Source organism: Lampris incognitus, chromosome 18 (assembly GCF_029633865.1).
Source record: "Lampris incognitus isolate fLamInc1 chromosome 18, fLamInc1.hap2, whole genome shotgun sequence".
NCBI lineage: Eukaryota > Metazoa > Chordata > Actinopteri > Lampriformes > Lampridae > Lampris > Lampris incognitus.
The window spans coordinates 7,802,742-7,829,421 of record NC_079228.1 but is presented as its reverse complement, the minus strand read 5'-3'; the positions used below and the strand labels follow the sequence as shown (position 1 = coordinate 7,829,421).

The window sequence follows — 26,680 nt, the reverse complement described above, 5'->3', positions numbered from 1 at the left end:
GGCCCTCCGAGAAAACCTGGGGCCCTTTCAGAATCTCTGAGACATTCCTTTGCACAAACAAAACAAACAAAGTGTGATGTTAGCGAGAAGGCGAGGTGGACCATCCCTTGGCAGGCCCAACTTTGCCTCTTCTGCTGTTACCCTTTGGTTTATTTTCTCTGTTTCTCTCTCGCTGGCCCTCAAAATCTCTTCATTTCCCCCTGATAAAAAGAACACAGAGGCCTCAAAGGACCAGTGCATTGTGTATAATTCTCAAATTGAGCTCTTATTTGGCGAACATGTCTCTGGGACAGGGACTGTGGTGTTAAGGCCCCAGACCAGCCGTAACACACAGATGATACTCCTCAGGTCGCCTGTGTAAATCCTTTCCTGCATGATGGGAGTTTGATAATTGATTTATTCTCTCTCTCTCTCTCTCTCTCTCTCTCTCTCTCTCTCTCTCTCTCTCTCTCTCTCTCTCTCTCTCTCTCTCTCTCTCTCTCTCTCTCTCTCGTTCCATCTCGTATTGTTAGCTTACATTGTACATACCATTGTATGGTTAGAGCTCTGTTTCTATGATGAATTTTGTGGTGCTTTTTTTTCATTGTCTTAAATATAATCTTTGAGGCGATACATCAATGTTTAAAAGTGGGGGCTAAATTGTAAGTCCTCGAAAGCAGTTATCTAGAATGTTCTTGCATATAGACATAATGGAGGTCTAATATTTTATATTTGCTCCTATATTTAAAGCTGTTTTCTTGTCTTTTTGTAAGTTCGTGTGCCGAACGCGTACATGGATTGGGTCGACATCCACTCCGGCAGAATGCAGAGCGTCACTCCCACATCCACGGCCGAGCATCTTCAGCTGTTTATGTGAAAGTGGGCGGTCACAGCTGTATAGGCCATGGATACACACTTATTAGATTAAAATGTGATTGTGCAACTTTTATTCTCAAAATTAACCGCAAGACCAAATGAAACGCACGCGTCTACTAAAACGAGTCTGTCGTAGGAAAATCTAAAAAGTCTGTGAAACAAACTCAAACTCACATTGACCGTTGAGCTAATTAGTTCCTTGGGATTAGTTTCAGTGAACTAAATCAATCACTTTATGATAAACTATGGAACTAAATTGTGGGAATTAGATTCAGTCTTTTTTTTAAATTATTATTATTATTATGTTTTTTTGCATTAGGCATCTTGGACATTTTACACATAAGAACTTGTCCAGTTCCCTAGACATTTTCAGTCTAGTTCCCTAGACATTTTCAGTCCAATTTCCTACACATTTTCAGTCCAATTTCCTACACATCTTCAGTCCAGTTTCCTAGACATTCTCAGTCCAGTTCCCTAGACATTTTCAGTCCAGTTCCCTAGACATTTTCAGTCCAGTTTCCTAGACATTTTCAGTCCAGTTTCCTAGATATTCTCAGTCCAGTTTCCTAGACATTTTCAGTCCAGTTCCCTAGACATTTTCAGTCCAGTTCCCTAGACATTTTCAGTCCAGTTTCCCAGACATTTTAAATCCAGTTTCCTAGACATTTTCAGTCCAGTTTCCTAGACATTTTCAGTCCAGTTTCCTAAATATTTTCAGTCCAAAACCCTAGACATTTTCAATCTAATTGAGGTGTATCTATCGCTAACATGCTCAAGCATAAATGGGTAACTCAGAATGCACAAGGGCTCTCCGAACAGGGCCGAAGTGAGCCTTATGAGCCCTTATGACCAGATCCCGACCCCATCCGGCTCCTCTACATAAGTGTCTTTATTTTAAAACATTAAAGGAACACAGGGGACATTGCAATCCTGTAAGAAAAACTACTCACGAACGATCTGCTTTGTCGGAGCGATTGTACATTAATTTTCTCAGAAAGCAGATGGCTGGACCCATGAGTGCGCTCCCCACATGGAGCGATGGTGTCCGTCCTGTTTCTGACTGACGGTGTAAGCTATAGTGATGCAAACGAGATTCCAGATGACCTTTCATCGCTGACAAGTGCAGTTAAGTAAGAAGCCCCGCTTTTCTCTGGGCACATCTGCTGTTGAGCAGGATGACTTTGTAGACGGCATATCTTCAATTCAACGATAAAACGGTCTAGTTGATGTATATAATTTAAAAAAAAAGTGCTCCTCAAGCCACAGATGATTTTCTTTCTACCATACAACGGAGCATTATCTACAGATTAACTTGTAACAGAATCCAGCTACAAGTTTCTCACCTTGTCCACACATCCCTTGTGGTTGACAAGGCCGTCAACTCAGATATTGGGTTAACCTTTCATTATTCTATTGCTATTCTATCAAAGCACACAGGGAACGCTAGTTATAGCACTTATACATGTTGAACGGCTAGTTTCGGATCAGAGGTGAATAATATGAAGGCTAACCGAAACATATTAACTGGTATTGAACATGTACCAGATGATTTAGTTCAACTTCTCAGAGACCAAGTGAGCACAAGGCCCAACCACAAGGGAGGTCAAGGGTCCTGGGTAATAGCAGACCCCACCACCCACACACACTACAGTGCCCATCTGCATCTCGACCCTACTTGGAAACGCATATAAGGGAAGTCAGACCTGTTTCCATCTTTTACCATGTTTGAATGTGAATGTCTTGCGTTACACAGAAATGATATGCAGTGTTCAGGAGTATGGACTTTGAGCAACACTTTGCATCTCTGTGAAATCTTTTTTCTCTCTCGGTCTCTCTTGTGTCTTGCTCTCCTGGTGAGAGATGAAGGGAGGCATCTTGGTGGTTTTTTTTTTTTTTTTTTTTTTTGAAGCTGGAAAACCTTCACAGCCGAAGAATGTCCATATCCACCCCTAGGAGTCCGGCCAGCCCTCGGGCATCCGGACACAGCAGGGACTATATCTCTATTCCTTTAGGAAACACTCACGATGCTGAATTATGTTTTTCTGTTGAATGTTGTACCGACATAACTGTAATATTCCACTATCTAGCTCACTGCGGAGATGTTATATAAATGGTGTGTGCTTTGCATTCCAATTTGGCAGCTCTGTGACAGCGCTCGATGTTTTGACCATGGGAGCATCAACTTGTAACCCTTAAAAAAAATAAAAAACTCAAAGTCACAGCTCTGACTAAGGCAGGTGCTCTCCCATTTAGAAAAGTAGGACTGGATAAAGAGCCGCCCTGGCAGTCACCTCAGCACCCGGGCGTTAAAGACGTCCTCATCCCCTTTCTCACCGGCAACAACAGAGCTCCTTTCTTTTCTATTGCTGGGACGCCAGGCCGCTGTCAATCAATCAATCAATCAATCAGCCGACAGCTGTTTGGCCACCGTGACAGACCGACTTAGTGAAACCTCCTCCCAAGGAGCCAGAGAACACAACTACGAACCTCAATAGAAACCATTAAGAAAAAAAGAAAGTAGCTCTGCTGTTTTCATCCTGTCCAACAAGGAGTTGCTGTTGAACATCGCAGGTTTGCTGTGGTCACCCCCAGCCATTGATACGAGAACCACACCGCCGATCATATGCAGTGTTGTATAGTAGTGTTATTATGGGACATGATGGAGAACGGGCTGGACATGAGGGTTGTGGTGGGGGGGGGGGCAGGTTTACAGTGATGTTCCATCAGCCCCTCACTACCACGTGGAGTTGTCTTTTACATAAAGAGTTGAGCTTGATCCGTTTTCGCTCTCCATTTTAAATATTGTCTTTGTTTGTACATTAATAATGCTTTTTATGTTCATATACTGTTTAACTTTACCATGAACTATCCTGGCAAAGTAATAAAATATATTTATTTTAAAATACTAACGTGTGCACGTTTCCAGATTACCACTTCCTGAGGTTGTTTCATAAGTTGTTTGCAGTGGGTTATAGAAATTTTAGTAACACTTTAGTATGGGGAACATATTCACCATTAATTAGGTGCTTATTAGCATGCAAATTAGCAACATATTGGCTCTTAATTGGTCATTATTAAGTACTCATTAATGCCTTATTCTGCATGGCCTTATTATACAACCAGTAAGCCATTAAGTATGAGTTTTCCCTCTATAACCTCAGAATTATGGCTTATTAGTAGTACCATCTCAATATGCTTTGCTTAGTATGGCCTTTATAAGGTGGTAGTACCACAAGAAGAGTTATTCTCCCTTACTAACACTCAATGAATATGGTCTGTTCTTACATAACAACACACAAAACTACAAGTGTTAATAGTGTTAAATTACTCTAAATTAAGTTTTTGTTACTTAGAATATGTTCCCCATACTAAAGTGACATCTTGATCATTACTAATTCACTAGTAATTACGTTTTTTTACTTAGAATATGTTCCCCATACTAAAGTGTTACCGATTTTTTTTTTTACTATTATTATTATTATTATTATTATCTTTCTACTGGATGTAAAATCAGCAAGGGATCCCAGGGCAAGCCAACCATTAACATTTCAATGTTTACTTTCAAGTTCATGATCAAAAAGGTACACAGTCTTTTTAACAATTAAAATGTGCTAGAGCACAGCGTTCTAAACCTCTAAAAGCTGTTTCAGACAAATACATACCATTTCATGAGAATAATTATAATTAAAAAAAACTGCATATGTGTAATAAAAAGTGTAAAACACCTACACAATAAAAATCATTGAACGTCACCAATAAAGAAAATAAAACAGGAAAATGTACAAAAGTCTGGGAAATAAGGAACAGGGAAAACTCCGTACAAGCAGGTTGTGTCTGTGTGTGACCCGTCGCCTAATCGAACATGTCGTCATCGTCTTCCTCGTTGTCCGACTCGGCAAAGTACTTCACTTCCTTTTTTGCCCTCCCTGGGCGGTCTCTGGTAGGAGCATCCATCATGCCCAAGCTGTTGCTGTCCCCGTCCTCATCGTCAGACGGGGCCTTCTTCGACTTCTGCGCAGGGTAAGAGTAACAAGTTATTTATTGTGGCTACAAGTAAAATGATTGTGTCTGTCCCCTTCACAGACGCACACACAAGTGTAAAATAGTTTGTGACAACAAATGGAAACTCACTTTGCTGGTAATTTTTCTTGCCTTCTTCATGGGACTGTAGTCATCTTCCTCAGATCCAGATGTCTTCCTCTTCCTCCCTCTGCCTTTACCTGTGAAAAGTTAACCAAATCAAAAAAAAAAAAAGGTCAGTGAAATGAAAGACCACAGTCAGAAACATAGAGGTGTGACGGTTGTGGTCTGTGCCATACCTTTCAGTGCTGGTGCAGGCTTCTTGGACCCAGTGTCAGAGTCGGAATCCCAAATGGATTTATCTGGTTTCTTAGCTTTTGGTGCTGGTGGTTTCTTAGGTTTGAGAGCTGCATCAGAGGGCTTCTTAGCTGCTAAAATTCACAAATAAAAACTCAGACAGTAGAACACCCTCACACATGCAGTACTGAGGACCTCAGACAGTAGAACACCCTCACACGTGCAGTACTGAGGACCTCAGACAGTAGAACACCCTCACACATGCAGTACTGAGGACCTCAGACAGTAGAACACCCTCACACATGCAGTACTGAGGACCTCGGACAGTAGAACACCCTCACACATGCAGTACTGAGGACCTCGGACAGTAGAACACCCTCACACATGCAGTACTGAGGACCTCGGACAGTAGAACACCCTCACACATGCAGTACTGAGGACCTCGGACAGTAGAACACCCTCACACATGCAGTACTGAGGACCTCGGACAGTAGAACACCCTCACACATGCAGTACTGAGGACCTCAGACAGTAGAACACCCTCACACATGCAGTACTGAGGACCTCAGACAGTAGAACACCCTCACACATGCAGTACTGAGGACCTCAGACAGTAGAACACCCTCACACATGCAGTACTGAGGACCTCGGACAGTAGAACACCCTCACACATGCAGTACTGAGGACCTCGGACAGTAGAACACCCTCACACATGCAGTACTGAGGACCTCGGACAGTAGAACACCCTCACACATGCAGTACTGAGGACCTCAGACAGTAGAACACCCTCACACATGCAGTACTGAGGACCTCAGACAGTAGAACACCCTTACACATGCAGTACTGAGGACCTCAGACAGTAGAACACCCTCACACATGCAGTACTGAGGACCTCAGACAGTAGAACACCCTCACACATGCAGTACTGAGGACCTCAGACAGTAGAACACCCTCACACATGCAGTACTGAGGACCTCAGACAGTAGAACACCCTCACACATGCAGTACTGAGGACCTCGGACAGTAGAACACCCTCACACATGCAGTACTGAGGACCTCGGACAGTAGAACACCCTCACACATGCAGTACTGAGGACCTCGGACAGTAGAACACCCTCACACATGCAGTACTGAGGACCTCGGACAGTAGAACACCCTCACACATGCAGTACTGAGGACCTCAGACAGTAGAACACCCTCACACATGCAGTACTGAGGAACTTGACAGTAAGTTAACTCAAACACACAGTTCTGGAAGAACCTTCACTAAGGTACAGTATTATGGGCTGGGGTGGAATGAGGGACCCCCATCTCACAGGGGTGTCCTTTGAGATCATATAATTTATAGGTTTAGTTCTATACTACTACTACTACTACTACTACTACTTTTGGCTGCTCCCATTAGGGGTCGCCATAGTGGATCACTGTTTCCATCTCTTCCTGTCCTCTGCATCTTCCTCTGTCACACCAGCCACCTGCATGTCCTCCCTCACCACATCCATAAACCTCTCTGGTCTTCCTCCTTTCCTCTTCCCTGGCAGCTCCATATTCAGCATCCTTCTCCCAACATACCCAGCATCTCTCCTCCACACATGTCCAAACCATCTCAATCTTGCCTCTCTTGCTTTGTCTCCAAACCGTCCAACCTGAGCTGTCCCTCTAATATACTCGTTCCTAATCCTGCCCTTTTTCATCACTCCTTCGTGTACTTCTATAGAACGGCGTCCCTTTAATGTTACTATAAACAAGTAATTGTCCAAAAGGAAGAGACAGACGTAGCTAAGTGGCATCAAGCTGCATCTCAATGAAATTAAACTATATTCAGGCTTCCTGCAAAGAAAGGAAAGAGATGGAGACGGATAAACAAGGGAGAGCAGTTGCTAACCAGTGTTCAGACATTTTTACCCTATCTGCCACCAAAGCTAAAAAGGTTTAAAAAGGTTTCCTGTTTGGAGAGTTTGATGAATTGTCCATCCATTATCCAATCCACCCATTACCCAAACCGCTTATCCTGCTATCAGGGATGCTGGAGCCTATCCCAGCAGTCATTGGGCGGCAGGCAGGGAGACACCCTGGACAGGCCGCCAGGCCATCACAGGGCCAATACACACACACATACATACACCGGGAGAACATGCAAACTCCACACAGAGGATGACCTGGGACGACCCCCGAGGTTGGACTACCCCAGGGTTCGAACCCAGGACCCTCTTGCTATGAGGCGACCGCACTAATTACTGCGCCACCGTGCCGCCATTGATGAATTGTAACACTCATTATTTCCACTACCAGGATCAGCCGTCACTTGACATGTGGTTCTGTTTTCCCTAGACTACAACAACGTTACCCAACATATCCTTTTTACTTCAGTCACTTGTTACTCTGAATGGAACTATCAAATGTGTATTCTTGCTTTACCTTGCTGTGTATCAACAACCTTTTCTGATACCTCTTCAGTTTGTGATTAACCCCAATTTTCCCAGCTTGATCACTTCAACTATGAAGTACAGCTGAGAGCACAGATTTCAGACTGCAGAACTGTCAGATTCTAATGTTTTACTTGGTTTCATTTTAGAAACAAGGGAGACTGCATCCCTCTTCATCATAACGTCACTGGTCCTAGCTGCATACGCTACACAAGTCAAGCTGCTAGCACACAAAGCAGATGCACCTCATGTTGTGACACTGACAGTAGGCTCTGACCCTGTGCAAATGAAAATAAACTTTATTCTCCTCACAGATGAATAGTGTTTTACCAACATGTCTGTACTCATTACAAACTTAGACAGTGGTGAGTGTGCAGCCCTCATTCGCTGGCCTTCAGGCTTGTGAAGGTTTGTTGTTAAAAGCGGCACTGGACTTCCCTCTAGTGGAATTGTGAAGCATTACCTTTCTTTGTTGGAGATGGTTTGTCAAACGCAGTACTGCTGGAGTAAGAAGAGAAGACTGCGCCATTGTCATCATCACTGTCAAACTTGGACCCGTCTGCAAGACAAATTCACTTTTAACCTTTGCCTTTATTCAGCTCAAAAGTGCTCCAAGTACAAGCATGCTGTATTTAGGGTGGGAAATGTTCCATTCCATTGTCCGAACCGCTTATCCTGCTCTCAGGGTCACGGGGATGCAGGAGCCTATCCAAGCAGTCATTGGGCGGCAGTTGGGGAGACAACGTGGACAGGCCGCCAGGCCATCACACAGGGCCCACAAACACACACACAAACACACACACATACATACATTCATACCTTGGGGCAATTTAGTAAGGCCGATTCACCTGACCTACATGTCTTTGGACTGTGGGAGGAAACCGGAGAACCCAGAGGAAACCCACGCAGATGCGGGGAGAATATGCAAACTCCACACAGAGGACGACCCCCCAAGGTTGGACTAGCCTGGGGCTCGAACCGAGGACCTTCTTGCTGTGAGGCGACCGCGCTAACCACTGTACCACCATGTAATGTATAATGTGTAATTCTGAATCAGAGGAGGTATCAGTAGCAAGCATGTACTCACCACTGTCATTGCTTTTTTCAGAGAAGGCTGACTTAGAGGAGAAGATGCTGGCAGGCTCTTTGTTCTTTGCTGCTGGTGCAGACCTTCAGTGGAAAAATATAGAGCTGAATGAGCAAGGTAACATATCAGTTCACATGCAACTCTAAATGATCTGACGCTGGGGAACAAAGTTACTCCAGTAATCACAATATTTTTTGGGCTTTTTGTCTTTATTTTTTACGTCTGTTTGGGAGGAGGGCGTGCATCCTCTTCTTGATCTTCATCGTCCTCATTATAGCGGTCCTTGGACTCAGCAGTACTTAATTCATCCTTGCAAGACCTCACCGGCGAGGAGGCGACATCATCATCATCATCACCGTTCTCTTCTTCATCTTCTTCCTCCTCTTCAGAGAAATCAAATGTGTACTTGGGCTTGGAAGCTGAAAGAGAAAGGAGAGTTTATTTTGAGTTTGTTTATGTATGCTCTTGATTTCTATGCCTTAACCCTTGTCTCCATTTCAGACTCATGTTACTAACACCAGCTAATCAGACTAATGAACCGTTGAGAGGTTTAGAGGTTAAATGATAAGCTCTCTTATTGTGAACCCAGACCTCATTAAAACGTTGTCAGGCATCGTTGAAAGATGTACAGACACAAATGTCTCTGATCACTTCGCTATGGAGAGACTTACAACTCTGATGAGTCTTTTCACTGGGCTTCAACAATATCCAATGAGGCAACCACTTAAGCCTTCAAAAATCAGATGTCTTAAACCATCCATCCATCCAGTATCTTAACCGCTTATCCTGCTCTCAGGGTCGCAGGGATGCTGGAGCCTATCCCAGCAGTCATTGGGTGACAGGCGGGGAGACACCTGGGACAGGGTGCCAGGCCATCACAGGGCATGTCTTAATATGTTTCATTGGAAATATAGTGGCTGCAAAGTCACAAAACATGCTTGCTATCACATTAAAATTACTTTATGTTGCACCTGGGCTACATCGACACTGCTGGTTGACATGATTCAGGTTTGTATACTTAGGAAGCTTGTGGCTGTAGCTAACGTTGCAGGACCACCTGGCAATTGGACGTCCGCTCACACAAGTATGGAAATTTATGGATGGTTGGAAATGTACCGCACCAATCAACTGCAAAAGTAGTCTCAAATCAAATCTGTTTTTTTTTCTTTTTTGACTTTGAGATACTTTATTGATCCCCGTAGGGAAATCACACTCTGCATGTTACCGATCCTAGCTGTGTAGCTAGGAACAGTGGGCAGCTGCCGTGCAGCGCCCGGGGACCAACTCCAGTTCGTCTTGCCATGCCTCGGTCAGGGGCACAGACAGGAGTATTTAACCCTAAAGGCCGTGACACACCTGGCCGACGGTCAGCCACTGGCCAATGTCGGGCCATCAGTGAGCGTCTGTGGCCCTGGTTTTTGCAGTGTGTCCCGCACCGTTGGCACTAGTCAGACCCCTGTCGGCAGCTTTTCAGCCGATTCAGCAGGTTGAATCGGTGGCGGGATCACTCTGGTTGGCTTTTCAGCTTAGTGAATCAGTGCACAAGAAGAGAAACGCAAGTTGTGAAAGCAAGCAAACGATGAAGTCAAGAGGCCACACACAGCAGGTGCTTCTCATTTTTCGTCTTCATCTCACCTGAACATTTCAAGCTTTCCTCTCACGCAGGTGCAGAATGTACATGCTGGTTGGACGTTGGCTGTAGTCTTTGCGGTGTGTTCAAGTGCTACTTTTTGGCCCAGACGCAGGCGACATGAGGTGACGCAAAAGCCAGCCTTCATCACTGCTAGCTCTCTTGTGTCGGTTTGGTGTGTCTGGGCCCTAACATACATGTCTTTTGTGATGGTGGGGGAAACCGGAGCACCCAGAGAAAACCCACCGCAGACGCGGGGAGAACATGCAAACTCCACACAGAGGATGACCTGAGATGACCCCAAGGTTGGATAACTCCGGGGTTTGAACCCAGGACCTTCTTGCTGTGAGGCGACAGGGCTAACCACTGCGCCACCGTGCCGCCAATTTTGCTGCTATTTTGAATAGACGTAAAATGGATGAAGATATGTGTGACTGTACTTTTTCAAAATGATATATAATTCTTCGTGAAGGCTTGGGCTGTGTTAAAGCCCGGTGAGGAGATTCAGCAAAGTAGTAAGTACTGAAGCGATAAGGGATGTTTGTGTGTGTACGGTTTTAAATGGTGCCTGATGATGTTTTAATGGGGTCTGGGTTAAAAGAAAAAAAGTGACCCGATATTAAAGATGAAGCGCTCAATGTGGAATGCAGTTCAGTGCTAATAGTCAAACGGTAACCAGCTACCTGACGCTCTCTGGGACTTGGTCTCTCTGGGGATAACAGGCTCGCTGTCCTCCAGGTCGCTTTCTGATTTAGATTCGTCATCAGACCAGGGATTACGCTTCTTCACCCTCTTAGCAGCACCTCCCTTGACAGCAGGTTTTCTCACTCTGGGAGTTCCTGCAAACACGGAAAACCAAATCGGTTTTCAGTTGATGGTTTTAGCACAGCAAGAATAAAGAGCTCGACTGATACATAATGCACTCGCTGGTGCGGCCTTGAAAAAATGACATTAAGTGTTCTTGACATGCCACGGGACAAGTTAAGGCTTCTGCTTATGAAGAGAGGGTGAACCTGGCTCTTTCTTCTCCTTTTTGACACGTGGAGCTTTGGGCTTGGCCGGCGATGAGGAATTGAGAGTGTTCTCTCCTGTGCCTCCCTCAGCAGCCACACCATCTTCATCAAACTCTATTTTCACCGCCAAGTCAGAGTCCCCCTTGGAACACACAATCACACGTGATTTTTTTTTTAATCATGGATTTCTGCGATATCTTCATGTCTTTAGTGATAACTTAATATCAGAGCCAGCTGATTCCCCGTTAACCCTCTAGAACAGCGGGAGTCTATCACATCACCATGACGGCACGTTTTCTACCTCACTTAACACTACAGCAGCTGATATCACTGATCAACATGCCATCATCCAGACAGGACGATTCGGTGAATTCAGCTGGTGTAGGGTCAGACTGGAGTTAAAAACCTGTATACACATGGCCCTTCATGCTACGTTTGCATATAACTGGTCTAGAAAATACAGCACCCGTGAGGGTCCATTCTATAATTTTTTTTACCCCCCCCCTTTTTTTTTTCTCCGCAGTTGTATCCAGCCAATTACCCCACTCTTTTGAGCCGTCCCAGTTGCTGCTCCACCCCCTCTACTGATCCGGGGAGGGTTGCAGACTACCACATGCCTCCTCCGATACATGTGGAGTCACCAGCCGCTTCTTTTCACCTGACAGTGAGGAGTTTCACCAGGGGGACGTAGCGCGTGGGAGGATCACGCTATTCCCCCAGTTCCCCGTCCCCCTCGAACAGGCATCTTGTGTCACATTTGACATTTTACCGTCTGGGCAATTTCAGCATAGCTTAAAATGTACACAATCCCATTCAAGAAGTACAAATGAGCTGTAAAAACCTAAACCCCACATGCTCCTTGAAATTCAGATTAAATAATAACAGCTCTATTGGGGTCTAAAACCTCCCACAGACTGTGCGATTTTAGCAATCCTTTAAGTTTACTGCAGGCCACTCTGTGTGATATGGATCTAATAAACGTGGGTACGACATCAAGTGTGATGTATGTAGACTGTACGATGATAACACTACTGAATCGCAGGCTACGACGCAAGTCCATAAAAACGTCATCAGCGTGCGTGATCAATCTACGCCACTGGTAGAGCAACATGACGCCAAGCAGGGATTGAGTCCTTTCAATAGTCGCCGCAGCTCATTTTGTTGCTAGTTTTGTTGAATCCATCACATGGGTCACGGATGCTAACAGTCTGGTTGTGTTTAGAGCCAGCAAAGATTCTGTGAGGCGTTGATCTGTGCGTCATTTCCTGCTGCATTTCTATTGGTTGATAAGTAGACGTAGGTCGTAGTAGCAGCCACATTGTGAGATGGTCATCCTACACTTCTGACACTGTCAGACTTTTGTCCCAGCTTACCTTTGGTCGCAAGACCGTAATAATGGCCCTCTTTGAACCTGTCTCACAGTGTGACGTAGGACCACCGTTTTGGAGCCACAACCAAAGATATCACCACGTTTAGTCATCTTTCATCTGAGATGGTCCAAATCACAGTCTGTAGGAGGCTTTAGGAGATGACAAATAAAATGGAGCAGAGAAATTTGTTTTTAATACAAACCCCAATTCCAATGAAGTTGGGACGTTGTGTAAAACGTAAATAAAAACAGAATACAATGATTTGCAAATCCTTTTCCACCTATATTCAATTGAATACACTATAAAGACAAGATATTTAATGTTCAAACTGATAAACTTTATTGTTTTGTTGCAAATATTCACTCATTTTAATTTTGATGCCTGCAACACGCTCCAAAGAAGCTGGGACAGGGGCATGTTCACCACTGTGTTACACCACCTTTCCTTTTAACAACACTCAGTAAGTGTTTGGGAACTGAGGACACTACTTGTTGAAGCTTTGTAGGTGGAATTCTTTCCCATTCTTGCTTGACGTACAACTTCAGTTGCTCAACAGTCCGGGGTCTCCGTTGTCGTATTTTGCGTTTCATAATGCGCCACACATATTCAATGGGAGACAGGTCTGGACTGCAGGCAGGCCAGTCCAGTACTCACACTCTTTTACTACGAAGCCCCGCTGGTGGAACACGTGCAGAATGTGGCTTGGCATTGTCTTGCTGAAATAAGCAGGGACGTTCCTGAAAAAGACGTCGCTTGGATGGCAGCACATGTTGCTCCAAAACCTGTATGTACCTTTCAGCATTAATGGTGCCTTCACAGATGTGCAAGTTACCCATGATGCCATGGGCACTAACACCCCCCCATACCATCACACATGCTGGCTTTTGGACTTTGCGCTGATAACAATCTGGATGGTCCTTTTCCTCTTTAGCCCGGAGGACACGACGTCCACGATGTCCAAAAACAATGTGAAATGTGGACTCGTCAGACCACAGCACACTTGTCCACTTTGCGTCAGTCCATCTCAGATGAGCTCGGCCCAGAGAAGCCTGCGGCATTTCTGGGTGTTGTTGATATATGGCTTTGGCTTTGCATGGTAGAGTTTTAACTTGCACTTGTAGATGTAGCGACGAACTGTGTTAACTGACAATGGTTTTCCGAAGTGCCCCTGAGCCCACGTGGTAATAATATCCTTTACACAATGTCAGTTTTTAATGCAGTGCCGCCTTTGGGATCGAAGGTCACAGGCATTCAATGTTGGTTTTTGGCCTTGCTGCTTACGTGCAGAGATTTCTCCGGATTCTCTGAATCTTGTGATGATATTATGGACTGTAGATGATGAAATCCCTAAATTCCTTTCATTTGTACGTTGAGAAACGTTGTTCTTAAACTGTTGGACTATTTGCTCACGCAGTTGTTCACAAAGTGGTGAACCTCGCCCCATCCTTGCTTGTGAACGACTGAGCCTCTCGGGGATGCTCCTTTCATACCCAATCATGACACTCACCTGTTTCCAATTAACCTGTTCACCTGTGGAATGTTCCCAACAGGTGTTTTTTGAGCATTCCTCAACTTTCCCAGTCTTTTGTTGCCCCTGTCCCAGCTTCTTTGGAACATGTTGCAGGCATCAAATTCAAAATGAGTGAATATTTGCAAAAAACAATTAAGTTTATCCGTTTGAACATTAAATATCTTGTCTTTGTAGTGTATTCAATTGAATATAGGTCGAAAAGGATTTGCAAATCATTGTATTCTGTTTTTATTCATGTTTTACACAACGTCCCAACTTCATTGGAATTGGGGTTTGTACATACTACAGCTATTCAACCCAAATAAAGGTGCTTCTTTGGCATGTTCTACCAACAGAAGGTACTCACACAACAGAAACTGCAAAGACCCCTTACTCTTAGATCTATTTTGGCAAATATATGCAGATGTCTTAGCTATAGAGTGGATTTGTTGATTAGTGACATAAAAACCTGTCACAGTAAAGAGATGCCAGTGACAACTGGCTTTGCATTAGTCGTCTTCAGTGTGCTTCCACACATCCTGGGAAACTTAGCACCCCATTATGAGCACGGATGTGCTTAGCTATGACGTTGCAAATTGGAGACTTATGATGCATTTTTTTCCGCATGTGTTTTCAATTGCTGTTGGAGTGCAACAATTTGGATGACTTTGCTTAGATAACATGCTCCTCCACAATGAGCAGAATGTTTTCATATCTGGTGTGACCTTGTGCATATTCACTGATAGGACTCTATTGATTTTAGACATTTCTGTGTAGGTTTTTGCTGATTTACTTTAATTCTTCTACAATGTAGTTTCCAAAGTTTGTATCACAAAACATTCTTAAAAAAAGAGAGTATTACCTTTTTCTTTTTCATCATTTTCTTGGTAGCATCAGCTTTCATGGGCTGTGTAGGCGGCTCCACCCTACGGCCATATGGTGAGGGCATAGTCTCCTCCAGGTGCAACTTCTTTACCTTGGGCTTACCCACCTTACCCTTGACCAGTTTGGTGGCTCTCCCTGCACTCTGGTCATCACGCTCCTGAGCTTCCACATTCTGACAAATAAAACATGACTACATTAGTCAAAAGGAGTCCATCTACATGATCTACCTGTAGTAGTCACCATCCATTTTGATATGCCAACTCTGACATTCTAAATACAGTTTTATTCACATAACAGACAACTCTTTGACAAACAAGTAGAGAGAGCGGGAGTAATCTCAACCAGAGTAGACTGAGACAAATGAAACTAGAGTTCTCACGTACCAAAGCATCCTTAGACCAGTAGGTGGTATGTGCTGATTCAACAATGCAATGCTTACAAGTCTTTGTCTTATATGAGCACTTACATCCAGCTCTTCAATAAAGACCGCCAAGTCCTCCTTCCACAGATCCTCAGACTCTTTCCTCTGCAGATCATTTAGCTCTCCTCTCTGCACAGCACACACTCAGTTTGTTACTACACATCTGCTAAATATAGTTCAGTTTTCACTGTCAAACATGAACAGAAACAACCAAAAATCCACTTATGAATATACAGTACCTTGTGGTCTCTCTGTTTGAGGAGCTCATCAACCTTTTCCTTAGTCAGACACCACAAAGGCATGTTGAGGATGTAGTTGAAATTGGGCCCCGATGAGGAGCCAGAATCCACAGAGCCGTCACTTTCGTTGCCGTCACGGTCCCCTTCATCCTGAGCCTGTCAGAGGAGAACACCAGATGATCCAATCAGGTTCAACCACCAGGAAACACAATTATCTGCCTCATACGACTGTAGAGCTGAATACTAATATTGCAACAAGGAATTATGATTCCACTGTATTTGAAGCAATCAAGGTATGTTGTTGCTGTGTCTGTAAATGCCTGTAAAAACCACATCTATATGATACAACAGTACCTTTTCCTGAGCCTTGGACCAGGCTGCCACTGGGTCAGATTCATATCCTTTCTGGACTAGCATTCGAATCAGGTCTCGCTTGGACTTGTTCTCTGTAAGAATAAAAACGATTAGTGTAGCATGCAATTAATGCAACCCACCCTCAAACCGCAAAATAAGAAATCGACTTTCAAGTCTTTTAATTATCCTCTCACCAATTGAAATTTTTCCTTCAATCTTCTCCAGTACGAAGCGTGCCTGATTAGATAACTTGGCTGCTTCTGCTCCCAGGCTGCCCGACAGCCAATCCTTCCTCAGTTTGTAGTAGTGCAACCGGAGCTCAAAGAACTCCCTAAGAATGTCTTGGACTGAGTCATACCTCTTGAGGCAACCCATATGGTCAAACAAAACCTAAAGGTAAACATGTGCATGTCATTACACATCAGTCAACTGCTCTTGTATAAGCCACAATTCCATTATCGACTATAAATCCTATTAAACCACAGACCAGAAACAAAAGATTAAAAAGAAAACATGCAAAAAAAACATTCCATGTGGCACAAATTTGAACTGAAGTGTGCATTTGCATTTACCATGGAGTTGCATGTGAGGCTAGACTGCAACTTGAAGACTTTATGGAGTCCAGCTGCCTCAGCCTGGATCAGCTTTTCCTCCGACATACGAACGATAAATTTGACAGTGGAGTCAGTGTGGTACTCTTTATAGTCGCTGATGAGAGCTGGGGTTTTCTCTGTGCCCTGGAGCATGGGCTCCAGCACTGACTCCTTATAAGCCTGGACACACAATGTAAGCAACACTTACTCCGTATATTAAAACACTAAACACAGATGGGCTGATATGATCTTTCAAATACACAAAAAAATCAAGAGTGAGAGGTGACATCCAGTGGTGTAAAGCGAATACCTGTGTCCAAGTGCGGACTGGCAGCTCAGTGATCTCTATAGTGTGTTTGTCTATAACAGAAACCTCCCCACTGACCAGGTACTGGTTCTGACCCAGCTCATGTATCAACCCTTTGAAGTTTTTGTAGCTGGGAAGCTGTTGGAGGAAAGAGATGACAAAGAGAAAAGGAATCAGTTTTATTTTAAATTGTAACTTTACGGTTTGACCAACAGATTCTTCCTCTACACCTAGATGTTTCAGACATCAGAAATCAACAAAACCTAGGTTACGAGGACACTTATTTTTCAAGTTTGACAGTTAAAGGCGTCCGGGTAGCGTGGCGGTCTATTCCATTGACTACATACACGGGGAATGCCGGATCAAATTCCCGTGTTACCTCCGGCTTGGTCGGGCGTCCGTACAGACACAATTGGATGTGTCTGCGGGTGGGAAGCCAGATATGGGTGTGTGTCCTGGTCGCTGCACTAGCGCCTCCTCTGGTGGGTCGGGGCGCCTGTTCAGGGGGGAGGGGAAACTGGGGGGAACAGCGTGATCCTCCCACGCACTACGTCCCCCTGGCAAAACGCCTCACTGTCAGGTGAAAAGAAGCGGCTGGTGTCTCCACATGTATCGGAGGAGGCATGTGGTAGTCTGCAGCCCTCCCCAGATCAGCAGAGGGGGTGGAGCAGTGACCGGCACGGCTTGGAAGAGTGGTCTAAGAGTGGGCCAAGTGCAATTGGAGGGAAGAAAAAAAAAAGGGGGGGGGATCCCAAAAAAAAAAGAAAAAAGTTTGACAGTTAAAAGATTTTTGGTCTTAATGAGTCATTACCATGGGCAAGGGTTCCTGGTGGTTGAGCATTCGGTTGATATTGTTGACAATCTCTCGTGGGTCGTAATTGGGGATCTTACAGGCCCAGCCTGTTCCAATACCCTCAGCACCATTTACCAGGACCATAGGAATGATGGGAATGTACCATTCCGGCTCCACCTTCTGGTTATCATCATAGAGGAATTTGAGTAGGTTGGAATCTACTGCTGGAAATAGCAGCTTGGCAAGGGGACTGAGGAGAGTGACAAAAGGGTATTAAAAGGTTTGACATTGGCAACGGTGTTATCATTCCTGTATAGTTGAGCAGATTACCAATACCTTCAACTATTAAGCAGTACATGTCTTTTTGTGGCCAAGATGGACAAGGCCTTCAAGGCATGAATCAAACCGTAATCCTTTCCAGTTTCTGACCTGAGCATGGTGAAGATGTAACGAGGGCTGGCAGCATCTTTGCCTCCATTGATGCGAGTACCAAACTGACCCAGGGGCTGAAGGATGTTCACATTATTACTGCCCACAAAGTTCTGAGCTAAGTTCACGATCGTCATCATGAGGGCTTGCTATGTGGACAAAACAAACAAGGACATGTTCAGTCATATTTTTACCTCGTGTAATGCTCCTGATAGTTTCTTTTTCGATTACAGTTGAAATTCTGTAGCCAACTTGCTATATAGCCTGAATTGCTTTTAGTTCTTGTAGTAAATGTAATAGTATGGGATATAAAGTTACCTGGCTTGCCTAATAACTACACATTTTCCATAATGAGATGATGGTTACACACATTAGTGTCTGGAGAACTACATATATATATGATCATTTAGGAGCTGGATGACAGAAGGTGTGATGCTCATCTTTGTACCTCGCCGTGATGATAAGCGGACATCTCTGCCACAGAACCAGCCAGCTGGGCTACTTTTACCTCTCTCTTATCATTTCTCTTCATGCAAGTGAACAGCACTTTCCTCTGGCCCGGTTTCAAGCCTGTAAACGCCATACAAAAGGGACACTACAGTTCAGGCTCAGAAAGATGACTTCAGGAGATTTAAAAGCACCAAGGACGTGTCAGTGTTTTTCCATCCATCCATTATCCAAACCGCTTATCCTGCTCTCAGGGTTGCGGGGATGCTGGAGCCTATCCCAGCAGTCATTGGGCGGCAGGCAGGGAGATAACCTGGGCAGGCCGCCAGGCCATCTCTCTCTCTCACACACACACACACACACACACACACACACACACACACACACACACAAACACACACACACCTAGGGATAATTCAGTACAGCCAGTTCACCTGACCTACATGTCTTTGGACTGTGGGAGGAAACCGGAACACCCGGAGGAAACCCACACAGACACAGGGAGAACATGCAAACTCCACACAGAGGACAAACCGGGACAACCCCCAAAGTTGGACTACCCTGGGGCTTGGACCCAGAACCTTCTTGCTGTGGGGCGACTGCGCTAACCACTGAGCCACCGTGCTGCCCATGTGTCGGTTTTTCTTTTTTTTTAAATTTAAACTTCTAAGCCACTCAAAGACATGGGAGAACAAACAATACAGAGAGGGGCACATAGGGAAATGGATGTACGTACCGTCCACCAGGGATGGAATGGATCTCTCATTGTCGGAGTTGGAGAAGAGAATAAGCTCTTTGTTGATGAAGTCATTGTAAGAGAGGTGTCTTGTTTGTGTCCCATAAAGGTATTGCTGATGGAACAAAAAAGACAGGACTTGAACTTAGTATTGGACTTAGTATTTCATCACAGTAGCCTCTGATCAGCGCCATCATGGGAGGAAGGCCTGCTTCTCACATCGGTAACAGAGTATTTTAAAAAATGTCAACAAACTGAGGCTGACTGGTATTTTAAGGACATCTAAATTAAAAAAAGCTGCATTCAGGGGAACACTGGGCAAATCATCAGAAGACAGATAATCAAAGGAACAAAATGCTGACCTCAGCTGAGATTCTGAACCTCTGCCCTAAGTGTTACCACAGCGGGAGAGAGATGCAAATCACAAACGGAGACAACACAAACATCTTTACTTTACTCTCACCACTGCTTCATACTTGTTCGCATGCTCTCTCAGCACCCAAAGTAAACCCACACACCTCAGGCAGGCCATGCATCCTCCTCTGGCGTCTGTCCTCCATGAAGTTGGTCAACCACTCCTTCCTGTCATCTGTTTTCTTCTTACTAAAAGCCTGGAGCGCAGGAAAAAATAATAAATCTCAGCCTTCAATATGGTCGTGTTACAACAAGACAGCCTTCATGCTGAAAAACCAGATTCGAAAGTTTTTCCATGAAGCGCCAACAAACATCCATTGTTATGTCCCGGTGTTCATTCACATGTTTAGTTCAATGATCGCATATGGTGATTCCCCGTGTTTTTATCGGCCTTGCTTCAAATTGGGAAATATGGATTACGACCACACTGATCTACCTAAATGTTAAGGCAGCCAGTTTAACTGTAAAATGTAAAGAATAGGGAATGGGTTTTTAATGCCTTTTCTCACACTTCCGTAGACATTTCACGTTATGGAAGTAAACCAGTCCTTGAAAACACAATTTTTTAATTCCATACTTTGCTTAAGCACAGAGATCTTTACATAATGATTGATTTCTGTTCTTCAGGTACTGAGATTGGAAAACGGTGGGAAACTGCGGTTTCAAACTCACCAAAGTGATGGCAGCATCATCCTCTGCGCCGCCGTATCTGAACATAATCCGGTGTCTCTCCATGTCAGCAAAGTATTCCTTCGCCTCTTTGCTTGTACTTGTACCCAATCCTAAAGCACAAATTTAGGCCACTTATGAGAATTTATTTGGTCCAACGGACTATTCAGACGTCTTCATGATCCTCTGTTTTGGGTGAAATATATCTTACGAGCAAACCTTTGTAGTATTTTATGTGCCAGGTTTTGAAGTTTTCTGTCTGTTTCTTCCACTCGTCAAACTCTGGAATGCTGTAGAAGGCCAGCTCCTGCTTGTTCTTGCTTACCTATATGGGCAAAAATCAGCACCTCAGATTTTCTCAACTATGGAAATCTTGTCTCTGATACCTGCAATCAGCCATTTTTGGAAGATGATGCGTGTTTGTGTGCACACAGGTTTACAAATTACTTTGACGATGGGTGTGATGAACTCTTCCAGGAATGTGTGCTTCAGCAAGGAAGGCCAATTGTGATGGAAAAAGTTGATCAACAGACCTTTGATATGGGACCCATCTTGATCCTGTGAGATGGGAGGGCAACACCTGATCAGTTTAACTGTCCTTATGGCAATTACTGGTGATACCTATGGTACAAATATTAGATGGGGATGTTGTCCAAGGAGCTGAGATTGGTCACCTGATCTGTCATGATCATGATCTTGCCGTAGCGCAGGCTCCTCAGCGATTCAGGGTCATCATAGCTCTTTTTATATTGGAGGCCAACAATTTTGATGATGTTGTTAATCTCTGCATTCTCCATGATCTATTCACAAAAAGCAGAATATGAATCTGCACAATATTACAACTGTCTGATCAGTCTCTCTCTTAGGGCTGAACTGGAACTTCTAAACTGCCAGGCAGCCTGCTTCGAACTGGCAGGGCAAGTTGGTGTATCCATCCATCTACAGTATTATCTGAACCGCTTATCCCACTCTCAGGGTTGTGGGGATGCTGGAGCCTATCCCAGCAGTCATGCGTCGGCAGGCGGGGAGACACCTTGGACAGGCCGCCAGGCCATCACACAGGACTGACATACACACACACACACACACACACACACACACACACACACACACACACACACACACACACACACACACACACATACGCACATACGCATGCACACGCACACATTCATACCTACGCACGCACACGCACGCACACATTCATACCTAAGGACAATTTAGTACAGCCGATTCACCTGACCTACATGTCTTTGGACTGTGGGAGGAAACCGGAGCACCCAGAGGAAACCCACGCAGACACAGGGAGAACATGCAAACTCCACACAGAGGACGACCCAGGACAACCCCCAAGGTTGGACTACCTCGGGGCTCAAACCCAGAATCTTCTTGCTGTGAGGCGACCGCGCTAACCACTGCGCCACCGTGCCGCCTACCTTTCCTTACCTAAATATTCAGATGAGGTTTCCTGATCGGTGTTCTTACCTTGCCAACAAGCAAAGCAGACTGGTAACCAAATTGTTTACTGGGATCTAAAAAGTGTAGATCTTGTGTACTGGCAAAACTGTCAATAAAAAGTAAGCACCCGTAGTGGCATGGCAAGGTTACTGATAACCTACCAATAATACAATTCTATCTACATCTGATTACAAACCTGCTTGTGTGTTGCCTCTCGAACATTTAAGATTTTGCCTCTAAGTGGGAACACTCCATAGCGATCCCGCCCTATGACCCCCAACCCAGAGACAGCCAAAGACTTGGCTGAGTCTCCCTCAGTAAGGATGAGAGTGCATTCAGAAGAGTGTTTTCCACCTAGAGGACACACAAAAAAGACACATTTCAGAATGTACATAAACATAAAAGAACAATCTAAATTTAAATCAAGGTATTTTTTTGGGGGGGGGGATTTCCCCCCCCCCCTTTTTCTCCCCAGTTGTAGTTGGCCAATTAACCCACTCTTCCAAGCCATCCCAGTTGCTGCTCCACCCCTTCTGCTGATCCGGGGAGGGCTGCAGACTACCACATGCCTCCTCCGATACATGTGGAGTCGCCAGCCACTTCTTTTCACTTGACAGTGAGGAGTTTCACCAGGGGGACGTAGCGCATGGGAGGATCACGCTATTCCCCCCATTCCACCTCCACACCCTGAACAGGCACTCCGACCGACCAGAGGAGGCGCTAGTGCAGTGACCAGGACACATACCCATGTCCAGCTTCCCACCCACAGACACAGCCAACTGTGTCTGTAGGAATGCCCGACCAAGGCGGAGGTAACACGGGGATTCGAACCAGCGATCCACGTGTTGGTAGGCAACAGAATTTACTGCTATGCTACCCAAACGCCAAGGTAAATATTATTTTGAACAAATGGACTGGTTTGTAGTGGCCATGATTTTAATATTGCAAATCTACATGTTTTATTCAACTTAAAGGGCAATAATGCTACAAGAATCCACGAACATGCAACAGAAACAAAAAATCCAAGAGAAAGTTACACAAATGCACTTAGTCATTAAACAAAAACACACTGCTAACGCACCAGCGTCGTTGGCATCATCTAGCTTGGGGATGCCTTTAATCTTGCTGTGTTTCACAGATGAGCACTTTTTGTTCAACTGAGTTTGAGCCTTGAACTTCACCCAGTTGAGAATACTTTCCACAATCCCACAGTTGGTCGCCTTTAAAAGATAAGAAGGACAACGATATTTTCACACTTAACGGCACCTTTCTGAATCAGCTTCATTAGAAGAGAAAATTTCTAAAATGCATTTAAGAGTTTAGACAAGATGATGTGAGTGACAGAAAGCTGTCAAGTGTTGAACACCCTTACCGCCCTGATGAACTTCTCTGACAGAAGGCACTTGGACCCAAAGCTCTTGGTCTGCAGAGTCATGTTCTCCTTGGTCTGGGAGTCAAAGGTGGGGTTCTCAATCAGCGCATTCACAAACACCCAGATGTGATTCTTAACCTTAAGGAGGAATGCAAAAGGGGGATTAAAACTGAGATCTGCCACCCCAAAAAAGATACCAAGGTAATGTTAAAAGAGAAAATTCTGCATAAATAAGTCTTCATGCTACCTGAAAAGGTTTCACTGAAACTCCGGCTTTGTTTTTCTTCTTCACCACCTCAATGAGTTTGGACACTATCTGGTCCACCACATAATCAATGTGCCTGCCACCCTGAACAAACACAGCCTCAGTTTTATAAATGTCCGTTAAAAAGACTGGCGATCCATCTCCTGCAGGGAATAAAGACTAACTGATACCTTTGTGGTAGCGATGCTATTAACAAAACTGATCTGCTGGAATCCCTTCTCACTCATGGTAAGGCACACCTCCCATCGCTCGTTCACAGACTCATTCACTACCTTCAGGGCCACACCGGTCTCGTCGAGTTTGTCCTTCACATACAGGTCTACATAGCTACGGAAACCACTCACCTACAAGGGCAGGACAGAGGAAGACAATTTAGGTTCAGGAACTAGTATTTTCCTACAGTTCTGTTTCAAATTAGGTGGCAGAGTTGTAGATGCAGAGTTGAAGATTTTCATTGGGAGTGATGAAGAAGGACAGGATTAGGAGCGAGTATATTAGAGGGACAGCTCAGATTGGACGGTGTGGAGACAAAGCAAGAGAGACAAGATTGAGATGGTTTGGACATGTGTGGAGGAGATGCTGGATATATTGGGAGAAGGATGCTGAATATGGAGCTGCCAGGGGAGAGGAAAAGAGGAAGGCCAATGGTTTATGGATGTGGTGAGGGAGGACATGCAGGTGGCTGGTGTGACAGAGGAAGATGCAGAGGACAGGAAGAGATGGAAACGGATGATCCGCTGTGGCAACCCCTAATGGGAACAGCCGAAAGTAGTAGTAGTAGTAGTAGTAGTAGTCTATTTCAAATTAGAAAACAACACAGCTGTCAGGCTCTTTATGAGTGATAGCCTACAGTAGGCTGAGACGGACACTGTCCGCTCCTGAATATCATCCCGTCACTGTGTATAAAAGCAGAGGAGCTAGTAGTTCTATGCAAGAGGAAAGAAAAAAAAAAACTCAAAAAATGACAAAAAATGCACAGATAAACTTACAGGTAGTTTTTTCCCATTAAGCATGACTTTGACACCTCTGCAGGAGCCAGCTATATCGTATGCTCTGCGGGTCATTAGTGCTACAATGTCCTTGTCCAGCTTCTCCATGTTAAACTTGGATAGGTCCGGCTGGAATGTCACGCAGGTGAAATCATCCCCATCAAAGGATTTAATTTTGGGCTCAGCAGTCTTGGTCATGTTATTTTGCCAGGTCTGTGGAAAGACAGCATCATATATCAGCGATACACATATAAAACAACGCCTGTGGATTTTTTTCTTCTATTTTCTCATTTGAACCGATGTCCATAAGAACTAGTTATTAGAAAAAAAATTATAAAATAAGAGCACTGCAATTGTACAAGCAGAAATTACTGTATATCCCAGAAAACAGTGATGTGACACCACCTATAAAATTCTGTGATCAGAAAATTAGAGAAAATAATTACAACCCAAAGGGGCAACCCTCAACCACAACTGAAGAGAGACCAAAACTACTAGTTGCAAACTTACCTTAAATATGATTACATGTCATTAACACCCTACAAAACAAAAACTTCTTGGCTTAATTGAATTTTAATTTGCAACTTGGAATGAGTTCAACAGATGTTCATCAGACTGAACAAACTCACCTGTTTGAAACTGTGTCTGTACTCCTTACATGCAGTTTCAACTGTGAACTTTGTGCTGAAGATATTACAGAGTTTAGCACCATATCCATTCCTTCCACCTATCAGAAAAATAAGAGTGTCATGCTTAATTAAAGACACTCTTTTAGAACTGACTATAATAATTTTAAGTCATTTCAGTAACATAGGTCTTCTCACCTGTGACCTTCTTCACATCATCATCATAGTTGCTGGAGGTGAGGAGGTGACCAAAGATCAGAGCTGGGACATACATCTTCTCATCCTTGTGCTCCACAACGGGAATACCTTTGCCATTGTTCCAGATAGAAACGGTGTTGGACTCACTGGAGGGAGTGGGAGAATGAAGGCCAGTGGTTAAAGTATGGATGTTAGGGGTGTGCGACATGACAGTAGTAGATCATGAACAATTAAATGTCTCCACGATCTGCCTTTAAAGAGAGATCGTTAGAATGTGCTACAGTGCACATTCTATCAACTGCAGTGCTATGGCTCATACACACATCCAAAGTTGTTTTTTCAGCCAAGTCTTAAATCACACTATTTGCTAGTCTGTTTCGTGCCTTCCCTAGAGACACACCAATATACCAATAATAGCAAACAGTACATAGCGCCTTGGATTTCTTCCCCTCTCCCTTTTTATTTGGCAACGTAGCGGCATGGATGACAACATGGGGGGAGTTGGTCAGTAAAAAGAATTAAATCGGTAATATGGAGCTGGTTTGGATTTTCCAAAACCGACAGAGCGCAAACAGTTATTTGCGGGGGTATCCAGGTAGTGTAGCGGTCTGTTCTGTTGCCTACCAACACGGGGATCGCTGGGTCGAATCCCTGTGTTACCTCCGGCTTGGTCGGGCGTCCCTACAGACACAATTGGCCGTGTCTGCAAGTGGGAAGCTGGATGTGGGTATGCATCGTGGTCCCTGTACTAGTGCCTCCTCTGGCCTGTTCAGTGGGGAGGGGAACTGGGGGGGAATAGCATGATCCTCCCATGCGCTACGTCCCCCTGGTGAAACTCCTCACTGTCGGGTGAAAAGAAGCAGCTGGCGACTCCACATGTATCGGAGGAGGCATGTGGTAGTCTGCAGCCCTCCCACGATCGGCAGAGGGGTGGAGCAGCGACCGGAACAGCTCGGAAGAGTGGGGTAAATTGTCTGGATATAATTGGGGAGAAAAAAAATAAGGTTCACAAGTCGGATGGCAACACGATGAACCTTTTTAATCACCCCAAAAAAAAGCACCCGAGAGAGCATGCTGACAGTCGAAAGGTGAGGGGATCCCATGTGAGTGCATCAGCTACAAGAGGCTACAAGGCTAAAACAAACAACTCTAACGAAGGCTTTGAGAAAGGCACTCTCCGTATGACAGGGCAAGTAAGCGCTGGAAAGAGGTAACTAATGCTTTGACATTTTACCTGGCCAAGGATGTGATTACCATAAAAACTGTGGAAAACAAGG

General features: G+C 44.6%; 1 protein-coding gene across 4 annotated transcripts in view; it reads right to left on the bottom strand.

Moving 5' to 3' along the window:
• Positions 1–4,393: 4,393 nt before the first annotated feature.
• top2b (DNA topoisomerase II beta) overlaps positions 4,394–26,680 on the bottom strand; it is a 34,944-nt gene continuing 12,657 nt past the window's right edge. For 3 of the 4 annotated variants that reach the window (XM_056298251.1, XM_056298249.1, XM_056298250.1), the window contains exons 5-36: positions 25,404–25,549; positions 25,209–25,306; positions 24,580–24,792; positions 23,761–23,934; positions 23,573–23,674; positions 23,326–23,463; positions 23,035–23,173; positions 22,150–22,307; positions 21,170–21,295; positions 20,943–21,053; positions 20,715–20,820; positions 20,499–20,608; positions 19,931–20,023; positions 19,413–19,527; positions 18,678–18,799; positions 18,230–18,378; positions 17,819–18,050; positions 17,011–17,145; positions 16,680–16,880; positions 16,302–16,497; positions 16,108–16,199; positions 15,754–15,909; positions 15,560–15,643; positions 15,071–15,265; positions 11,329–11,470; positions 10,999–11,154; positions 8,906–9,104; positions 8,686–8,768; positions 8,062–8,157; positions 5,175–5,306; positions 4,987–5,075; positions 4,394–4,866 (exon numbers count right to left, since the gene is read on the bottom strand). In XM_056298251.1, the coding sequence (XP_056154226.1) occupies positions 4,708–4,866; positions 4,987–5,075; positions 5,175–5,306; positions 8,062–8,157; positions 8,686–8,768; positions 8,906–9,104; positions 10,999–11,154; positions 11,329–11,470; positions 15,071–15,265; positions 15,560–15,643; positions 15,754–15,909; positions 16,108–16,199; positions 16,302–16,497; positions 16,680–16,880; positions 17,011–17,145; positions 17,819–18,050; positions 18,230–18,378; positions 18,678–18,799; positions 19,413–19,527; positions 19,931–20,023; positions 20,499–20,608; positions 20,715–20,820; positions 20,943–21,053; positions 21,170–21,295; positions 22,150–22,307; positions 23,035–23,173; positions 23,326–23,463; positions 23,573–23,674; positions 23,761–23,934; positions 24,580–24,792; positions 25,209–25,306; positions 25,404–25,549 (4,447 nt within the window). In that variant the 3' untranslated portion in view covers positions 4,394–4,707. The remainder of the gene's footprint in view (positions 4,867–4,986; positions 5,076–5,174; positions 5,307–8,061; positions 8,158–8,685; positions 8,769–8,905; positions 9,105–10,998; positions 11,155–11,328; positions 11,471–15,070; positions 15,266–15,559; positions 15,644–15,753; positions 15,910–16,107; positions 16,200–16,301; positions 16,498–16,679; positions 16,881–17,010; positions 17,146–17,818; positions 18,051–18,229; positions 18,379–18,677; positions 18,800–19,412; positions 19,528–19,930; positions 20,024–20,498; positions 20,609–20,714; positions 20,821–20,942; positions 21,054–21,169; positions 21,296–22,149; positions 22,308–23,034; positions 23,174–23,325; positions 23,464–23,572; positions 23,675–23,760; positions 23,935–24,579; positions 24,793–25,208; positions 25,307–25,403; positions 25,550–26,680) is intronic. The other variant, XM_056298247.1, reaches the window with a different exon arrangement.